Source organism: Gasterosteus aculeatus, chromosome 9 (assembly GCF_964276395.1).
Source record: "Gasterosteus aculeatus chromosome 9, fGasAcu3.hap1.1, whole genome shotgun sequence".
Lineage (NCBI taxonomy): Eukaryota > Metazoa > Chordata > Actinopteri > Perciformes > Gasterosteidae > Gasterosteus > Gasterosteus aculeatus.
The window spans coordinates 21805962-21827321 of NC_135696.1; the positions used below are offsets into that span (position 1 = coordinate 21805962).

The 21360-nt window shown below is 45.2% G+C and overlaps 2 protein-coding genes across 4 annotated transcripts in view; both read right to left on the reverse strand.

Moving 5' to 3' along the window:
- Window positions 1-4547: 4547 nt before the first annotated feature.
- The window catches only part of LOC120814835 (Fc receptor-like protein 2), a 69304-nt gene continuing 52491 nt past the window's right edge, over window positions 4548-21360 (reverse strand). The window contains exons 9-11 of one of the 3 annotated variants that reach the window (XM_078079862.1): window positions 20770-20880; window positions 5822-5871; window positions 4548-5705 (exon numbers count right to left, since the gene is read on the reverse strand). In XM_078079862.1, the coding sequence (XP_077935988.1) occupies window positions 5633-5705; window positions 5822-5871; window positions 20770-20880 (234 nt within the window). In that variant the 3' untranslated portion in view covers window positions 4548-5632. Of the gene's footprint in view, window positions 5706-5821; window positions 5989-17810; window positions 20881-21360 lie in introns of those variants that run through there. The other 2 variants (XM_078079861.1, XM_078079863.1) reach the window with 2 other exon arrangements.
- The window catches only part of LOC144383098 (cell adhesion molecule CEACAM6-like), a 42592-nt gene continuing 27863 nt past the window's right edge, over window positions 6632-21360 (reverse strand). The window contains exon 3 of the mRNA XM_078079867.1: window positions 6632-7763. Within this exon, the coding sequence (XP_077935993.1) occupies window positions 7417-7763 (347 nt within the window). The 3' untranslated portion in view covers window positions 6632-7416. The remainder of the gene's footprint in view (window positions 7764-21360) is intronic.

Below are 21360 nucleotides of genomic sequence, written 5' to 3' on the forward strand. Positions count from 1 at the left end.
GCACTCGAGTGATGGGGATCAGGTTGATGATGAGGCCATAGGTGAAGTAGCTAGGCCCATACATCAGGAGCTGGGAACTATGGGTGGGTCCGATGCAGGGAGTGAAGGTGAAAGTGAAAGTGTGGCGGAGCCAAGACGGTCTCAAAGACGGACCCGGGGTACAATTCCCTGTAGATTCAGGAGTGATTATGTTTTGAAATAATTTGTGCATCTGCAAACGTTTTATACTTCATGCATGTCCAGGTATTTGAGTATTGAACAAAAGTGAAAAGTGTTATGATGCTGTGTTTTATAGTTGCCAATTTTTGTGAGGCACTCCTATGTACTGGTTGAAATGTTACCTATGGTGAGAACTTATCTCTGTAAGTGCTGTCATATGGATTGACATGTTGTATTTTTCTTTCTTCTGTTTCAGGGGTCGCACCGTTGGTGGATGTTGGATGGCATGGCAGGGTTTTGCAGGGGGGAATGTAGCGGGCACAAATATGTACTACGGCTTTAAGACTGACGTGAACGCGGAGAAGAGAGAGAGGGAAAACGGGAGTACGGGCGGCGAAAAGGAGAGCGATAGAAGTTTTTGGGCTCGACGGGCGCGTCAAGTGTTTTTCCCGGTAAGGAATATTGTCAAGTGGTCGTATCGAGTGACACGTTCCGAACCAGTAACGCGGTTACGTTTGGGTTTTCGTTTTAATTGAATGGTGCGAGCGCCGAAGTTGCGCTGCATTAGATTAAAGTGACACGTTTAAACCAGTAACGCGGTTACGTTTGGGTTTTCGTTTTAATTGAATGGTGCGAGCGCCAAAGTCGGGCTGCATTAGATTAAAGTGACACGTTTAAACCAGTAACGCGGTTACGTCTGGGTTTACGTTTCCTCGGGTAGCGCGAGCGCCGAAGTCGTGCGGCGTTAGAGTAAAGTTAAAGTTAACTGTTGCATTTAGCTGGGGGCTAGATGCCGGTGCACCGATGAAGATGACTGGAGGAGTGTCCAAGAAGAGCAAGCCGGGACATCAACATCTCGAGGTGCAGCGTGCTAGCTGAACGCTCTGTCCACCTCTCCCCACTCCGTGCGTGAGCTGCGCGGGAAAGGGGGCGATTGACGTCAGGACAACACGTTTCATTGGAGGTTTACCCTGCCAGCCATCGGACGTCCCACGACGTGTGACCTCTGCGGTTGTGTGGGTAACCACTGCACCACATTTCAACACACTGATCCATGAACCAGCAGGCGGCGTGTGCAGCCGAACAGAACCGTCTGTGAACTGAACGAACTAGCCGCGCTGTGCGCCCACACACACGCCCAAGCACGCAGACGCTAACAGCACCTACTGAACTGAACTGTACAGCAACGGAGCTGACACCAACACTAACACGCACACACGCACCCACACACACCGGAGTGACCCGGTTAGCTCATGCAGACTGGCACAGCAGACGCTGAGTAACTGTTTATTTCGCCATCTAAAGTAAGTTTATTGAAATGTGAATGTGAGTGTGAAATGCCTTTAGAAGTGACCTATATTCTCTGTTAAGCTTCCCGTTCTGGTTAAAGGGAGCCATTGTTAGTTGTCACAAGGGTGAACGTTGCTTCCCCAGGTTCCATGAGAACTTCCAATAGACGGGTATGGCTCACTAACTGTCAAGTTAAGCACCCAATGTTTGATGGTGAGGTGAAACCGAGGTATTGAGTAGCCATTCGTGAGGTTTCTAGGTGTCTGTATTAATGAAACCATCCCATATAACTGTGCTCTGTGTTTATCCTTGAGTAAACAATAGAGGGAACAACAGCTGTACGTGTTTGTTTACCTTAGTCTAGTATATTGGGCTGCTTATCCGGGGTAGGGGCGCCTCACCTGTTTAGCTAGACCTGGGTAGAGTGGGGGGGGGGGGGGTTACCTCACGCACCCCACACACACTTCAGACGACCACCTACTGAAGCCCACTTTGCCCCGTCTAAGAAGCTACCGTCCAGTCTAGCTGCTAAATAGTAAACAACCTGTTCACTCACCTGAGCATCGAGGCCACAGGCATTGAGTGTGGGGGACCCAGATCCTGTCCCACTCAGTCCTCCCCAGAGTAAGTGTTTTATAACCCCTATAAGGCGGCGGTAATAATACCGACCGTTACATTTGCATAGATTAAAGTGCTGAGTGATAAGAATTCATATTGCTTCTAGTCAGTATAATGCAGTATAATACAATACCACCAGCATATCTAAGTCTTAGGCAATGAATTCATCTGTAGTGACGTGATGACTGTCCACTAAAACTACACGTGAAATCTCACCATATCCTTTGTGTTTACAGGTTTACCGTTTTTCCTGAAAAGGCCATATTTCTGAACAACTGTGAACATTATTTTCTTGTGTATTTAAATATGAATCACAAACCCAAAATAGAAATGAGACACTGGAGAATAGCTTTGAACCTGGTTCAGATGTTTACTTGCTAATGTAGTAAGTGACTGTAATCATTAATTTCAGTTTTAAGTTCAAGTTTTCATCTAGTGGAAATTAAATAGCAGTATGAACATTTAGTGACAGGTTTTCTTCACATGTATCTTTTTAAATGTTGTCTATATTGTGATGTCACGAGAGGCGCCGCCGCTCTCTCCGGGGTAGTTCAAATAGTGCGAGGACACCGGGTTCAAAATGTAAGCAAAGGTTTTAATTTACGTCCTTCAGATTAAACAGAAAACAGTCCAAACAGGGGGCAACTCAGGCTTCGGTCGATCTTTGCCGGTAAAACTTAACTAATGTCTTGTCTTTGGAGGGGAAACGGAAATCCACTTGTTTGAGGAGAAACCACCGTCCTCTCCTGCCTCGGGGAATCCTTCTGTCTTGGTCTGCTCTTCTGCAGCTCGTCTCTCCCTCTCAGCGGTGTGTCTTCCGCCCTCATGAAGGCCTCCCGGTCGTCACACCCTGGTGGGTTTCAGGTGTGAGGGGAATGCTCTGAGTTTCGGGGTGGAGTTCCTACCTCCACCAGCAGATGGAGCCATAGTAGTTACAGCCATCGCCGGTGAATGTATCTCCCTTCCAAGACCCAGCATCTCGTGACGTCACAATATTCTAGAATCTATCCTGTCCCTGCATCTATGCCAACTGCCCGTGTGCCTGCAGGACTTGGACTTTAGAGACTTTAAGCCACTTGTTAAGATGTCATCAGCCCTCCAGACATACTGAACTGACCACACTTAAATTCATCATGAGGGTTGTTCAGTGAGTGACTTAAAGCCTGGAAAACTGCAGTTAGCAAAGGGAAATGCTGTGTAGGGATCAAACAAGACAAGGTTGACTCTCAGTTCAGAAACAAAGGCAGGTATTCTGGAAAAGGTAGCAGAAGACGGTCCAAAAGTCCAAAGCTCCAGAAGATTCACTGCTAGAAAAAACAGTTAAGACACCTGGGAGAGGAGAGGCCAACTAGATACCTGGAAATACCAACTTTTGTAATCAATGGCAATACGTCAGTGATTGCTTATATAATTATTGATATTATCCCCTATCATTAGAAACCTGCAAATAAATGATGCCACACCAACACAACATTCATGTTTGGACACTTGATGTAAAAACACACACACCACAAAGTTATAATGTAACATGTAATGTACTCTTTTGTTTTTTAAAGGTCAGTGGGGAATTTCTGAGAATCACAACCGCGATTCCTGGCTATTAGAAACAAAGGGAAGAGTTGTCAGAATGAAGTCCTGATCAATTGTGATGTATTGATACATACATCCATACTTGATCATTATCACATCAATAATCATTTAAAAAAGCAATTATGTTCATTTTCATAAATGTAGGAAGACATACTGCACGTTATCTATTGACTGTGAGGACTTTTAACTGGTTCGCTTAAACTAGAGCTGAGAGGTCTGACAAAACATTTTTTCACATCATGTCTATGAACTCAGTGTAGCAGGACGCTGGTTTTGCACAGGTGGATTGTTATTTGCAACACTGCATCAGTATGACTGTGCAGAAGCAGTACACTGTATGAACCAGTACACTGCAAGAACCAGTACACTGCATGAACCAGTACACTGCAAGAACCAGTACACTGCAAGAACCGGTACACTGCATGAACCAGTACGCTGCAAGAACCAGTACACTGCATGAACCGGTACACTGCATGAACCAGTACACTGCAAGAACCAGTACACTGCATGAACCGGTACACTGCATGAACCAGTACACTGCAAGAACCAGTTCACTGCATGAACCGGTACACTGCATGAACCGGTACACTGCATGAACCAGTACGCTGCAAGAACCAGTACACTGCATGAACCAGTACACTGCAAGAACCAGTGCACTGCATGAACCGGTACGCTGCAAGAACCGGTACGCTGCATGAACCAGTACACTGCATGAACCAGTACACTGCATGAACCGGTACACTGCAAGAACCAGTACACTGCATGAACCGGTACACTGCATGAACCAGTATGAATGGTTCAGTACATGAACCAGTATACTTCCCAGTAGTAGCTGAAAGCCTCTGTAAATCTCAGTTACTGTAACTCCAAGTAGCCATTCGTGTATTGTAGTGTTTGCACTGTAGAGCCGTGAGGTGAAGCTGAGTGTCTGCTGAAGTGCATCATTCTGTACCTCGGGGAAGACGAGTAAACCTGAAGGTCTTTTGAAGAGAATTTTCCTGTCTTTATTTCTATTAAACAAAATCGAACATTGACTGTGACTAAATGTTTTCAGTTTCATCTTGTATGAACATTCTACTTTTCTATCACAGAAAATACTGTTTGTTGTGACATTTTATTTGAAATAAATCAAAATATAGAAGTTGGTCCAAAGTATCGTTTTTTTCAGCGTACATTCAATGATCACTCCTTTGGCTTAAAGCTTCCTCATGTAAACATAATAAAGCATCCATAATCTCATCATCTAATAGCGAGTAAACTTAACACATCTTAAATCATCACATCTGAACCATTATGTTTAACTCAGTTCTATATGATCCAAAATCAGAATGTTTGCCTCGCAGGGCTGTCGTACAAACTTTGCTCATCTACTACCTGACAGGAGAAAAAACCCTTTGGAATCCATCAAGGACGGCAATTAGCATCCGTCTCCAAGTCTTAACGTTACATTGTAGCAGGTAAATGTGTGCAGTAATTATATGACTATAATTACTATGAATTGGGTTTGATTCATATTGCAGTCACTTCATCTAACATGCTAATGTAATAACTAATATCTAACACACAAACTACAATTCTACCCTAAACATTTCTACATTATCATTTCTACCACTAGGTGCTTAAAACACTCTGAAAGTCCAATTCAGCCATTTTAAGTTGAGACAAGTTCTCATGCAAAACAAAAACTTCAGTAAACATGAGAATCAATAGAAGCATATTGGCAATATTGGTAAAGACTATTTACAGATAAATGTACCTGAAGATGCTTGTATAGAACTGGTAGTAACATATTGCTGATTAGTAACATTTAAAGGCTGATTACAGACTACAAGCTGGCCTCCCATTGGCTCCCTGATGCTTCTCTGATGGAAGCCTTAACGATGGTGAATATACAACATGTCAAACCTCATATTCATGCAGGTGTGTTTAAGCTGCTTAAACTCTGTACAGTAACAGACCACATATCTGTGTGGGTTCATTCTCTTGGTGCTTTGCTGACGGTGCTGTACAGAGCAGAAGAATCATCCACAGCTCCTTCACATCTCCGTCTGTGAAAGAACCGTAAACTCAGAATATTAATCATTAACACGTTTAAACAGCAATAAAACAGTGATGATAAAAGCAGAGACGGATCCATATTCAGTAAAGATTGTCACTGACTCACTCGCTGGCAGCACCAGAACTCTCAAAGTTGACACCTGAGTACAGAACTTCCTCCACCTCCTCCTTGCGTCTGGGGGGGCGAGCTGGACTGACGTTGGAGTAGAGAACAAGATCCTCCTGGTTTCTGGAGAAGCTCACGGTAGCATAGCAAGGCTCCGCTGGTGGGATCTGCATCAAAGAACAAGAAGTACTTATTGGATAGTATTGTTGGACTGAAGTACAAAGGACCAGATAGTAGAATATCTGCAGGGCTTGTTCTCTAATGACTCCTTTGGGCCCTACAGGTTCTCATGGAGGTCTCATGTGTTTAATGGTTGTAATTAAGGTCATTGAGGTTAATGAAGTTCCATCTACAAACTGTCATCGTGTGGGAGCGACAGGTGGTGTCTAGACGGTTTGAAGAAGAACCAGGACGTAGGAGTGGGCTGAACTAGAGGGACCTGACAAAACCTCCCGGTGGGACGGTTTTTACCTGGAGTTGAACTCCCAGTGTTGCTGGTAACTTTTATTTCCGAATTTATATGAATTTGTATTATATTTTAATTGTTGGCTTTTAAATCCCCGCCTCACAGGCCTGACATGATGATCCCAGATGTTCCCAGATGTTCCCAGAGGCCTCCACACTGAGCTCCTTCTCCTCACCTGAGCGTTGTTCTCTGGTCTCTCTGCAGGCCGGCTGCTTGGTGGAGACTTTTTTCTTCAGGCAGAAAAATGTATTAATGAACAAACAAAAGATCGAATCAAGTGATTCAACGACTGCTTGAATGTAAGATTCACATCTACATTTCATCAGTGAAGTTGAACTGCTCACCTGATCATGAGGACAGTGAGGATCATGATGATCACCAGGAAAATAGCAGATGTGGACGCAAACGCTGCTATCCAACCATTGGAGGCTCCTTTTCCCACACAGGAAAGAAAATAAACAACAAATATAAAGCATTAAATATGGAAGGTGAATTAATTACCAACAGGACGGAAATAAGATGTTTAACTCAGTGAAACAGAATATCTGGGACCTTAAGATCTGCTCTATGCAGATGATGAACTTTAACTCAAAATAAATATGAGTAGAACATCTTATCAAAACAACGTAGGTGGATGGTTGCAGCGGCGGCCATTTTATTGTGTCCTGTTGCCATGGCAACTGCAGAGTGTTTACTGCTACACAAACTAAACACACTCGATCAGGAGACGTTTTGGAGAAACAATCCAAATCCCCAAAAATACTATAGTACTCAAAGCTGACTAGTTAGCATGCTAGCTAACTGTTGTGTTGCTAACAGCATTGTGTTTGTTCCAGACTTGTTTCTCTTACTGAGCTGCTCCTGCATTCTTACAGCTACAGACTCTGTTCAGGTATCAACATCTTCAGCTCTTCTAACGTGACTCTTCTTGTTCCTTCCACTTCTGACTTCATCATTTGATGAGACGACGCAGCATCAGACCACGTGATGTCTGCAGGACGCTCTGCTGGTGAAGCTTTAAAGTGGTGAAGGGTCCAGGGTTTGATTCTCAGTGGGGTCATAGTGTATCTGCTCAGGTTCACCTTCTAGTCCACAATGCTCTCCTGCTTCACTGAGTGGAGGACAGGAGCTAAAGGCCGCGTTTCCTGTGAGTCACTTCTTTAGTTGGATTGTTGATGTAATGTGTGAGAGAACAGAAGAATGAGTGTGATTTACCTGAAGAAGTAATCAGACGTAAGGTGGAGTTACTACGTCCCATCTCGTTCTGGGCTTCACAGTAATAATTCCCACTGTGTTCAGCTGTGAAGTCAGTGATGGTGAAGATCTGTCCTGATGCTCGTGGTGAGTCTTCATGCTCCTTGTACCAGGTGTAGTTAGCTGCTGGGTTAGCATCAGCGCTACAGGTCAGATTCACTGAATCGCCCTCCAGCATCTCAGCAGAGGGACTCGCTGACACAGAGGGACGCTGTGGACCATCTGGAGGAGACGTTTCAACATATTATTACAAGTTAGAGTTCAATAAATAGAAGTTCATAACAAAACACTACCTCAGTAGTGATTATGTTGCTTTTAAAAAGGTTGTTTCACTCACATTTCACGTCGATAGAGATGAAGTCAGACGTCTTCCTCCCCAGCTGGTTCTCAGCTGTACAGGAATACCTTCCAGAGTCAGAAGACTCGATAGAGCTGAAGACCAGCTGAGGTTCTTTACTGAGAAGACGAGTGTCTGACGTTCCATCCTCCTTGTACCAGGTGTAGTTAGCTGCTGGGTTAGCATCAGCGCTACAGGTCAGAGTCACTGAATCGCCCTCCAGCATCTCAGCAGAGGGACTCACTGACACAGAGGGACGCTGTGGACCATCTGGAGGAGACGTGAATAAACATACTAAGAGGTTAGAAGATGTTAGCGTAGATAGTTGATCATTTGAATGAATACTTGTGTGTCTTTCTCTCAGACTATCTCTAGTATTCATCACAGCAGCTGTCACAGGTGAGACTCCTGCTGGTGTAAAGTGACAATAAGCAGCCTTTAATCCTTTGTAATGTTCATATCTCCACACATTCTTCTCTTTAGATGCTGCTTGTGTCCTTAGCTGAGTCTGTCCTCTCACTTCTAGTTGTTGTAGGAGTTATTGATTGTTTCCTCCACCAGCTGACACGTCACTTCTACTTATGTTCTGGAATAATTCACTTGAGTCTTTATGAAAATCACATTATTCTGTCTGCTGATAGTTTATATTTGTGTTTCTATTAATAAGAGAATGACATAAATAAAGATCCACAGGCCGACACAGTGGAGTGAACTTACACACTACAGGAGAACGTTGATTCCAAGATCCTCTTAAATAACAGGAATATCTGTCTGTAGAACCAGAGGAGACTAGAAGAGAAGATCCTGTCTCGATGTTCTCTTCATTCTTGTACCAGACGTATTCAGGATGATCAGACAGAACACAGTTGCTGTGACACATCAGCTCCAACCAGGTAGAATCTGATCTTCTCACCTGCACCTGGAGACCTGAATCTGTGAATATTATTTATTAAAGTGTCAACATTCACAGAAGACATTTATACTCTAGTTTTCTAGATGTTGAACATTTGTAGATGATTAATATGTGAATTAAAATGTTACCTGTGACAGACAAAGTGACTCCAGGTGAACCAGTATATTTCTCTCCTGGTTTGTTTGTCATCAATGTGAATTTGTACTCAGCTGAGTCGCTCTCTCTCACGTCTCTGATGGTCAGAGTGCATCTCTTACTATAACTATAACATCCATACGTCACACGGCCTGAATACTCAGAGTCTGTTGTCAGATCCACAGGTTCACCATCTTTCTCTTTTGTGAACCAGAATCTGTCCTTTATATCAGAGGGATATTTTCCAGGTGGGTGTGTGATGTCACAGGTTATATACACTGTTGATCCTTTTGCAGCACAGACGTCAGTCTGATCGTAATTCACTCTCCATCCATCCTGACTCTGTATCACTGTAACACAGCACATCAGGAACCACAGTCACACTCAGAACAACATCACAGGACACACTCTCATTGGTAGTTTACTGAAGAGAAAAGATATTATGAGAAATATGAAAATCATTGAGTTTATAGAAAGTAATGAAAGAGTCCACGATGTCCACATGGACTCTGCAGCTGGAAGGAACAGCGACGTATTGAACCTGTGGACCTGAAAAAGCTCAAGTTGAAGTATTAGAAGGGTTTGGTTGATGAGAAGAAGAGTGTCTTTGCTCTGTGCTCTTCTGTCTGTGGTCAGTCTGCTGCAGAGTGGAGATGGAAACTGTAGAGAAATGCAGAACTCTGAGGGGAACGATACTGTGACATAGAGGTCAAACCTCACTGATGACACCACAGAGAGCCTCCACATCTTCCGCCGCAAACTCAAGACACACCTCTTCAGACTCTACCTCGACTAAAGACTAACAAATTGTAGCACTTAAATTATACTTGTAACGTCACTCATCTATAGCAAATTGTAAATTGGCTTATTTGAGGAAATTGCACTTTCTTGTTTCTTGTTCTCCTGAGTTTGTACCCTATGGTTGAATGCACTTATTGTACGTCGCTTTGGATAAAAGCGTCCGCTAAATGACATGTAATGTAATGTAATGACACGGATCAAAGCTACAAAATGTCCCTCACAGAGACACTGAACAACCAGGAAGAGAATAAAAATGACCACAAATACACAATAAAATGCTCCAAAAAGAAGAACAAACGTCGTCAGAGACTCGGAGTGAATAACAGCCTCTAAATGTGGTCTAATGCAAAGAAACGCTGCTGAACGATTAGAGGAAGTTCAACAGAGATAAATTATTCAGAGCATTTCTTCTTTGTTAATGTTCATTTAGTCATTATTTGTGTGTGATGACATCAGACCTGTGTGTGAAGTAAAAACACAGCTCCCTGTGTGTGTGTGAGGTGTGTAACGGCCTCACAATATAAATGTAGAAGTACAGTACCTTGTACAGAGAGAAGGAAGACGACTAATCCACCGGCTGATGGACTCATAGCTGCTCCTCTGTGTTCAATCAGCAGATCAGAAACTCTTTATTCAGTAAGTCACCAGAAACACGTCTACATTAAAGAGGAGGCTGATGTCTCTGAGGTCAGCTCGTCTCTTCTGGAGTTGGTAACAAGCTGCTGTTCAACCCCAGCAGAGCTTCCTTCCTCTTTCCGTCATTAGTATGCATGAGCTGCAGAACAAGAAGCTGCTTTAATGTTAACGTCTTACTTCTGCTAAAAGGAAACATCATAAAAGTGTTGTTAATATGTGAAGATCATCTTGATGAACCTGTAAGCAGCATAAACGTCTCTTCATTCTCTAATAATTCACATTAAGTGAAAGGCTGCAGTGTGACGTCCTCCTGTTAACATGTAGATAAATATGTCCTCTCTGCAGCTCTTCATACGTCTTCCTCACATCACTGCAGGACACAAACAAAACAAACAAGCTGTCAACTCACACAAATGTTGCTTTATTCATTTATTGTTTTGTCCAAATATTCAAACATTTCCATTACAATATGAAAGTGTCTGTTGAGGACAGTGTGTAGTGTTTAGTGACATCTAGTGGTGAGGTTGCAGACTGCAACCACCTGCTCCTCCCTTTAAGTCCTTCAGGTAACGTGGAGATGAAAAATGCTCCCAGTGAACATATGAAGCGCTCCTCTAAAGAAACCTCTTAGTGATGAAAACATGGTTATTGTTGGGAAGATTAAAACAAGCTTCAAACAGTTTGGGGGGCAGGTGCTCAAACCAAAAGGGCAGAAGTGTCTTTCTGTTTTTGGAGTCTCTCTTCTCTTTGCATTAAGCTGCACATTCTGTAAATAAGATAAATTAATGCTCAACTTAAGACCTACTGTGGTGGCGGGCGTGGTTTGGCTCAGCTGCAGAGGGGACGGAGAAGGGAGCGGCTCGGGGAACGGTGCCCGGAGGAGGAATAATTGGCCTCAGGTGGAATTGATCATGTCTGTATGTTCTGCCTTAAGAAGGGGGGAACCGGCGACAGGAGACAGACAGAGTCTGGCGGAGAAGCTGGAGCTGGACGCACGTCGATTAAGGCATAATAAAGACCTGTGAAATAAAGACTGTTAAAACGCCACGCTGTTTCCTCGTCTTTCCATGTTCCCCCAAGGACCGCACGTTACAGTGGCGCCCAACGTGACTCGGGGATAGAAACGGCGGACGACAACCACCAGCAGGGGATGACAGCCCAGCCGATTGTGGCGCTCGGTCGAATGATCGGCGACCTGGCGACCATCCTGAGGGAGCAGGCGGACGCCAACCGGCAGTTCCTGGGGGCCCTCCAGGCCCAGGTGGGGAGACAAGCCCAGGCGCTAGAGCAGCCGCCGGCGACGCAGGGGCCGGCGGCTGCAGGCGAGTGGACCGTCCGGTTTTTGCCTCTACTGGCTGGGGAGGCGCAGACCGCAGCCATGTGGCTGCCTCCGGTGGCACGGCGCGTCTACAAAGACGTTAAAAGGGCCATGGTGGATAGACTCAAGCTTTTGCCGGAGGACCACCGCCGGAGATTCTGAGAGGCCAGGCTGGGCCCCGGGGGCCGACCATTCGCGTTCGGCCAGCGGCTGAAGGACGCCGCCGCAAGGTGGTTGCAGCCGGATGGCGCAGGAGGGGTCCACGGCGTGATGCCGTGATGCTGGAGCAGTACTGGGAGGGGCTCCCGGTCCGGACAGCAGCGTGGGTCCGGTGCCACCGACCAGCGACCCTGGAGGCGGCCATCACCCTGGCGGAGGACCACCTGGCGGTGCATCTCAGCGGGCAGAGTGACCTGGAGAGTCCGCCGGCGTCACCCGACCAGGAGCTGCACCGCAGGGAGGGAGGCCACCGCGACCGACGGAACAACCCATACCGGCCTCATGGCTGGCGCCTTTTTCCCCAGGCCGCGACCAACCGGCCCCGGGGGACAGGTGGGACAGGTGATCCGGGTCGCTGGCGTTCCGGCACCTTCCCACGATCCGGGAACGACGTACCGCGTTCCGGTAAGAATCCAGGGGGGTACACGTCAGGCGATGGTGGATTCGGGCTTTACGCAGTCTATGATTCACTAGAGCCTGGTTTGGCCGGGTGCATTGGTGGAGGCAGACCGGGTAGGAATACGGTGTGTGCATTGGGATGTTCACGAGTATCCTGTGATATCGGTGGAAATTAGCCATGCGAGTAAAAAGCATAGAATGAAGGTCGCGGTTAGCTCCCGCCTGACTCACCACGTTATTTTGGGTACAGATTGGCCGGGGTTTTATAAGCTAATGGGGGGGGGGCTGCGGGGGTGCGTTCACGACCGACAGGGTTATGCGAGATGTGTGCTGTGCTCAGCGGTGACGCGGGGTCGTCCGACGCTGCAGACTGGGAGGGGGAGCCCGCAGAGCCTCCCGTAGAGATTCCGCCGGCACCCGAGTTTCGCTCCATGCAAGATTTTCCACTCGAACAGTCTCGTGACGATACCCTACGCTCAGCCTACCACCAAGTGATACGAACTGCGATGCAGCGCAGTCATTTCCGCACTTTTCATTGATTAGGGGCAGACTGTATAGAGTGAGTGAGTCGTGACATTCAGACGGGGCAGGAAAACACTCAGTTGCTGGTGCCGAAAAGCCGCCGGGAAATGATTTTCCAGGCGACGATTCACACCAGGAGAAAAGGTACTTGTATTACTTCCTACTTCCAACTCTAAACTCCTAGCCAAGCGGCAAGGGCCCTTTGAGGTCACACGGCAGGTGGGGGATGTCGACTATGAGGTGGTGCGGTTTGACAGGGGCGGAGATACACAGATATACCACCTGAACCTCCTGAAAGCCTGGAGGGGGGTGGAGTCTGTCTCTCTGGTCTCTGCTGTATCGGAAGGAGAGGAGCTGGGGCCGGACGTTCCAAAAGCAGGTAATCATACCTCGCTCCCTCGAGAGGCTCATCTCTCCGAGAGCCAGAGGGCGGACGTTGCCAGGTTGCAGGAGTGGTTTGCTAATGTGTTCTCTCCCTTGCCAGGCCGGACCGACCTCATAGTGGACAGAATCGAAACGCCCCCGGGCGTGACGGTAAGGTCACGATTCTACAGGTTGCCCGAACACAAGAAAGAAGTGGTTCGGAGGAAATTGGAGAGTATGCTGGGACGGGCGGGGCTCACCGCCAACCCGGGGAAGTGTGCGGTTGGACGGGTGGAGTTACGGTATTTGGGGTACCACTTGGGGGGGCGGGCAAGAGGTGGACAAGACGGCAGCTATCGGAGCCTGCCCGCGGCCCAAGACCAAAAAAAGAGGTGAGGCGGTTCTTGGGGCTGGCGGGGTATTCCAGGCGGTTCATCCCCGGCTTCGCGGACCTCACCAGCCCCTTGACCGACCTGACCCGGAAAGGTGCGTCAGATCCGGTCCAGTGGTCGGAGCAGTGCCACGCGTTTGAGAAGGTAAAGCTCCTTCATACTCCTAACTTCTCTCTCCCCTTTATTCTGCAGACTGATGCCTAGAACAGAGGGCCGTTTTGTCCCAGGAGGTGGGGGGGGGTGGACCGCCCCGTGGTGTACATAAGCCGGAAGGGGGGAGTAGGCTAGGCTGGACGGCTCCCAGGCCTAAGTCGGGCGGTGGGGGCATGTGGTGGCGGGCGTGGTTTGCCTCAGCTGCAGAGGGGACGGAGAAGGGAGTGGCTCGGGGAACGGTGCCCGGAGGAGGCATAATTGGCCTCACGTCTGTATGTTCTGCCTTAAGAAGGGGAGATCCGGCGACAGGAGACAGAGTCTGGCGGAGAAGCTGGAACCAGACGCACGTCGATTAAGGCATAAGAGAGACCTGTGAAATAAAGACTGTTAAAACGCCACGCTGTTTCCTCGTCTTTCTACGTTCCCCCAAGGGCCGCACGTTACACCTACCTTTTAATTTGTAGAAGTGTAAAACTGCCTTTAAATTCTCTTCCTGTCTCCCTGTGTGTCATGTTTAATGAAGAGAGAGATACAAACGTCAGTAATCAGCTGGACGAGGCTTTGAAAATACGTCCTGGGTAGTATTTATTGTGTAGCTGTCGTGATTAGTGTCGAGTGAGAAGAGAGAAGAGAGTTCTGTCTTTATTGAAACAGTGTTGCGCCTCAGGATCAGCGGCGGCTCTGCGCATGCGCACGTGACTGTCAGTCTGGAGTGACGTGTGTCTCCTCTGCGCTCTGACTGCAGCTGGACTTGTGTGAGACGCGCTGAGGACGGTAAAGCCTCGTTAAACGCCAAACAATACGTCTCCCACGTCAGACACCGCAAAAGTCTCCAATTAAACCAGATAAGGTCGCTGGATTTGTCGCGAGTCGCTTCTGGCAAAAAGTCGCCAAGAGGTTTTGGCCAAAACTACGAAGGAGCCTGCGCATGCGCATATCTTACGTCTATACATTAGCTCATAATTTCGACTTTCTTCACTCTTTCTTTCTTCATTTTTATATTTGCATAGATTAAAGTGCTGAGTGATAAGAATTCATATTGCTTCTTGTCAGTATAATGCAGTATAATACAATACCACCAGCATATCCAAGTCTTAGGCAATGAATTCATCTGTAGTGACGTGATGACTGTCCACTAAAACTACACGTGAAATCTCACCATATCCTTTGTGTTTACAGGTTTACCGTTTTTCCTGAAAAGGCCATATTTCTGAACAACTGTGAACATTATTTTCTTGTGTATTTAAATATGAATCACAAACACAAAATAGAAATGAGACACTGGAGAATAGCTTTGAACCTGGTTCAGATGTTTACTTGCTAATGTGGTAAGTAAATGTAATCATTAATTTCAAGTTTTCATCTAGTGGAAATTAAATAGCAGTATGAACATTTAGTGACAGGTTTTCTTCACATGTATCTTTTTAAATGTTGTCTATATTGTGATGGTCACCTGGTGCGATACCACTCAGCCAATCAAATCTATGCATTTTCGGCGGTAAACATTACGTCTCAAGACAGCGCTGCGTCCGCGCTGAGAGATGAGAAAGTCAGAGAAAGAAAAAGAAAGATAGCGACACATTTAGAAAACAAAGGGAGAGAAACGGACGACTGCGCCGGAGAAAGTTGAGGAAAAGGCGAGTGAGACAGAGAAAGGGAGAGAAACATAAAGAACAAATGTCGCTCTCCAAAAAAAGAAAAGTTGACAGCGGAAAATAGAGCATTTAATCCGGAATGGACAGACTCATTTCTGTTCATACTTCCCACAGGGAGCACAAAACCAGTGTGTCTTATATGTTCAGAAACCGTGGCACTTATTAAAAGTGGCAACGTGAAACGCCATTATGAGACAAAACATAAAGGTTTTGAACAAACATACCCACTCAAATCCGAAGTGAGATGACAGAAAACAAGTGGCCTCACAGCCCAATATGAACAGTCAACCAGGATCCTGAGCCACACGTTCACTGCCCAACAACGTGCTCATGAGGGTTCCCTCAGAGGTGCTTGGATTTTGGGGCAACACAAAAAGCCGTTTACTGATGGAGGGCTTGTCAAAGAACGCATGAGTGTCGTCGCTGAAACATTACTTGACGGAAAACCAAAACAAGAGCTTCGTGATAAGATAAAGCAAATACCCATGTCAGCATCATCTGCCACAAAGAAAGGTGAAATATTAACTGAGGATGTGCTAACCCAGCTAGATGAAGCCATACATAAGGCACCATGTGTAGGCTTAGCTGTGGATGAGTCCACTCACATCTGTGACAATGCTTAGCTGTTAGTGTAGGTCAGGTGTTTCAACACAGACCAGAAAGCATTCTGTGAAGACCTGTTAGGTGTCACTCCCCTTCAAACCAGTACAAGAGGAGAAGATGTCTACCTGGCCATTGAGGAGATGTTAACGAAGAGAGGAATAGAGCCAACACAAGTGGTTTCAATAGCCACAGATGGAGCCCCTGCTATGATAGGGAGAGAGAAAGGAGCTGTAGCAAGACTGAAAGAGGACAATCCAGAGCTCATAGCTTACATTGCATCATTCACCAATCTGTCCTCTGTGCCTCCCTGTCAGATGAGCATGCTGAAGTGATGAATACAATGATGAAAATGATCAATTTTCTCAGGGCATCCTCTTCCACCCAGCATCGCATGCTGAGGGAATTCCTCAGAGAAGTTGATGCCAATGCTGATGATCTTTTGCTACACAATAATGTGAGATGGCTCAGCAAAGGGAAGGTCTTAGCGCGCCTTTGGTCCATCAGGAGGGAAGTAGCATCTTTTTTGGCAAAGCTAAGACATCAGAAAGCAACGCAGTTTTCTCTCTTTTTAGGAAATGAGAAACAGATGGATAATGTGGCCTTTTTGGTTGATATCACTGCACATCTGAATGAACTGAATTTGAGGCTACAGGGCGAGGACCATTCAATTTGTGAACTGATGACCGCTGTCCGCTCCTTTCAAAAGAAACTTGAGTTGTTCAAGGAAGACCTGCAGGGAGACTGTGCACACTTCCCAGCAGTGCAGGAACAGGTACAGGGACAGAGAGACGGGTCTTCTTTTGTTGACTTCATTGATAAGCTGATTGTAAACTTCAGCAACCGTTTTGACAGCTTCAGCTCTGGACAGCAGCTCACCATGTTCATTCAGAACCCATTTATCATCACGGATGTCAGGGGGTTCTCAGAGGAAGTCACACAGCACTTTAAATGGGTAAATCCTGGGCCTCTCCAGATGCAGCTGGTTGATCTCCAAGCAGATGTGTCCCTGAGAGAGCAGTTTCTAAGAACTGACCCTTCCACTTTCTGGCTCCAAACGGTCCCTGAGACAGCTTTTCCAGGTCTGAGGAAAGTTGCCATATACATCTTGACCATGTTTGGCTCCACCTACAACCGCGAGGCAGCTTTCTCCACGATGAATATCATCAAAAATAAATATGGTTCGAGGCTCACCAATGAGCACCTCCACATGTGCATGCGGATGGCCCTGACTCCATTCAAGCCCAGGTTTAAAGTCCTGGCAGGACAAGCTAGAGCTCAATTCTCCCACTGACCCACAAAGTGGGGGAGTGGGATGCAACACTAATGCTCTAAAACTGTTAAATTGTTAAGATGTGTTAAGATTTATTATCTGTAAAATCGTTTGAGACAGAAACGGGGACATTTAAGCTTTTCCTCCCTTTATTTAATTTTTCTGAAGTTAAGCACTTTATTTGATTATTATTATTTATTATTACATGCACCATTTTCATTTTGTATTTATTTCATTTAAAAAATGCAGCCCTACTTGTATTTAGTTCATGAGAGAGCATTATATATATCTGCAGTCACACATAAGTCCAGTTCTATGTTACATGATAATAAATATTGTTAAAAAGTGTTTTAATCGTACCGAATTCCTTTGATTTGAAAGGGATTGATTATATGCAGATGTTTATACAACTACCAGGCTACTTAAATATATATCACACTAAATAGTTAGACATTATGATCTTCTGGACCTTTGCTTCAAGAAAATTTCTCTAACTGGACCTCTTAACATTTCAGTTGAATACCCCGAGAGACGTCTCGAGAGGCAGAGAGGCTTGACTGCAGGAGATTTATTCAAATAATACCATATATCTAATAACACCAAAATACAACGATCCCTTTCACATCACAATACTAACGCGGGTGAACATGCAAAACTACAAGACACACTGGCACAGGACAAAGGGAGAAGCAGACAATAAGTATCCATGGGGGAGGTGAGGGAACAGGTGGAGACAATTAGGAATCAGGGGAGACAATCGACAGGAGACACCTGAGGAAGGGCAAGACACCTGAAACGAGAGGGGGTTTAGACGCCACAATAAAACAGGAAGTCTCAAAATCAGACGTAAGACGGGACACAAACACAAACTTCACCAACATGTATGACATAAAGCCTGGAAAACTGCAGTTAGCAAAGGGAAATGCTGTGTAGGGATCAAACAAGACAAGGTTGACTCTCAGTTCAGAAACAAAGGCAGGTATTCTGGAAAAGGTAGCAGAAGATGGTCCAAAAGTCCAAAGCTCCAGAAGATTCACTGCCAGAAAGAACAGTTAAGACACCTGGGAGAGGAGAGGCCAACTAGATACCTGGAAATACCAACTTTTGTAATCAACGGCAATATTTCAGTGATTGCTTATATAATTAATGATATTATCCCCTATCATTAGAAACCTGCAAATAAATGATGCCACACCAACACAACATTCATGTTTGGACACTTGATGTAAAAAAAAACACACAGCACAAAGTTATAATGTAACATGTAATGTACTCTTTTGTTTTTTAAAGGTCAATGGGGAATTTCTGAGAATCACAACCGCGATTCCTGGCTATTAGAAACAAAGGGAAGAGTTGTCAGAATGAAGTCCTGATCAATTGTGATGTATTGATACATACATCCATACTTGATCATTATCACATCAATAATCATTAAAAAAAGCAATTATGTTCATTTTCATGAATGTAGGAAGACATACTGCACGTTATCTATTGACAGTGAGGACTTTTAACTGGTTCGCTCAAACTAGAGCTGAGAGGTCTGACAAAACATTTTTTCAGATCATGTTTATGAACTCAGTGTAGCAGGACGCTGGTTTTGCACAGGTGGATTGTTATTTGCAAAACTGCATCAGTATGACTGTGCAGAAGCAGTACACTGTATGAACCAGTACACTGCAAGAACCAGTACACTGCATGAACCGGTACACTGCAAGAACTGGTACACTGCAAGAACCAGTACACTGCAAGAACCGGTACACTACAAGAACCAGTACACTGCATGAACCAGTACACTGCAAGAACCGGTACACTACAAGAACCAGTACACTGCATGAACCGGTACACTGCAAGAACCGGTACACTGGATGAACCAGTACACTGCAAGAACCAGTACACTGCAAGAACCGGTACACTGCAAGAACCAGTACACTGCAAGAACCAGTACACTGCATGAACCAGTACACTGCAAGAACCGGTACACTGCAAGAACCGGTACACTGCAAGAACCAGTACACTGCAAGAACCAGTACACTGCAAGAACCGGTACACTGCATGAACCGGTACACTGCATGAACCAGTATGAATGGTTCAGTACATGAACCAGTATACTTCCCAGTAGTAGCTGAAAGCCTCTGTAAATCTCAGTTACTGTAACTCCAAGTACCCATTTGTGTATTGTAGTGTTTGCACTGTAGAGCCGTGAGGTGAAGCTGAGTGTCTGCTGAAGTGCATCATTCTGTACCTCGGGGAAGACGAGTAAACCTGAAGGTCTTTTGAAGAGAATTTTCCTGTCTTTATTTCTATTAAACAAAATCGAACATTGACTGTGACTAAATGTTTTCAGTTTCATCTTGTATGAACATTCTACTTTTCTATCACAGAAAATACTGTTTGTTGTGACATTTTATTTGAAATAAATCAAAATATAGAAGTTGGTCCAAAGTATCGTTTTTTTCAGCGTACATTCAATGATCACTCCTTTGGCTTAAAGCTTCCTCATGTAAACATAATAAAGCATCATAATCTCATCATCTAATAGCGAGTAAACTTAACACATCTTAAATCATCACATCTGAACCATTATGTTTAACTCAGTTCTATATGATCCAAAATCAGAATGTTTGCCTCGCAGGGCTGTCGTACAAACTTTGCTCATCTACTACCTGACAGGAGAAAAAACTCTTTGGAATCCATCAAGGACGGCAATTAGCATCCGTCTCCAAGTCTTAACGTTACATTGTAGCAGGTAAATGTGTGCAGTAATTATATGACTATAATTACTATGAATTGGGTTTGATTCATATTGCAGTCACTTCATCTAACATGCTAATGTAATAACTAATATCTAACACACAAACTACAATTCTACCCTAAACATTTCTACATTATCATTTCTACCACTAAGTGCTTAAAACACTCTGAAAGTCCAATTCAGCCATTTTAAGTTGAGACGAGTTCTCATACAAAACAAAAACTTCAGTAAATATTATGAGAATCAATAGAAGCACATTGGCAATATTGGTAAAGACTATTTACAGATAAATGTACCTGAAGATGCTTGTATAGAACTGGTAGTAACATATTGCTGATTAGTAACATTTAAAGGCTGATTACAGACTACAAGCTGGCCTCCCATTGGCTCCCTGATGCTTCTCTGATGGAAGCCTTAACGATGGTGAATATACAACATGTCAAACCTCATATTCATGCAGGTGTGTTTAAGCTGCTTAAACTCTGTACAGTAACAGACCACATATCTGTGTGGGTTCATTCTCTTGGTGCTTTGCTGACGGTGCTGTACAGAGCAGAAGAATCATCCACAGCTCCTTCACATCTCCGTCCGTGAAAGAACCGTAAACTCAGAATATTAATAATTAACACGTTTAAACAGCAATAAAACAGTGATGATAAAAGCAGAGACGGATCCATATTCAGTAAAGATTGTCACTGACTCACTCGCTGGCAGCCCCAGAACTCTCAAAGTTGACACGTGAGTACAGAACTTCCTCCACCTCCTCCTTGCGTCTGGGGGGGCGAGCTGGACTGACGTTGGAGTAGAGAAGAAGATCCTCCTGGTTTCTGGAGAAGCTCGCGGTTGCATAGCAAGGCTCCGCTGGTGGGATCTGCATCAAAGAACAAGAAGTACTTGTTGGATAGTATTGTTGGACTGAAGTACAAAGGACCAGATAGTAGAATATCTGCAGGGCTTGTTCTCTAATGACTCCTTTGGGCCCTACAGGTTCTCATGGAGGTCTCATGTGTTTAATGGTTGTAATTAAGGTCATTGAGGTTAATGAAGTTCCATCTACAAACTGTCATCGTGTGGGAGCGACATGTGGTGTCTAGATGGTTTGAAGAAGAACCAGGACGTAGGAGTGGGCTGAACTAGAGGGACCTGATAAAACCTCCCGGTGGGCCGGTTTTTACCTGGAGTTGAACTCCCAGTGTTGCTGGTAACTTTTATTTCCTAATTTATATGAATTTGTATTATATTTTAATTGTTGGCTTTTAAATCCCCGCCTCACAGGCCTGACATGATGATCCCAGATGTTCCCAGATGTTCCCAGAGGCCTCCACACTGAGCTCGTCCTCCTCACCTGAGC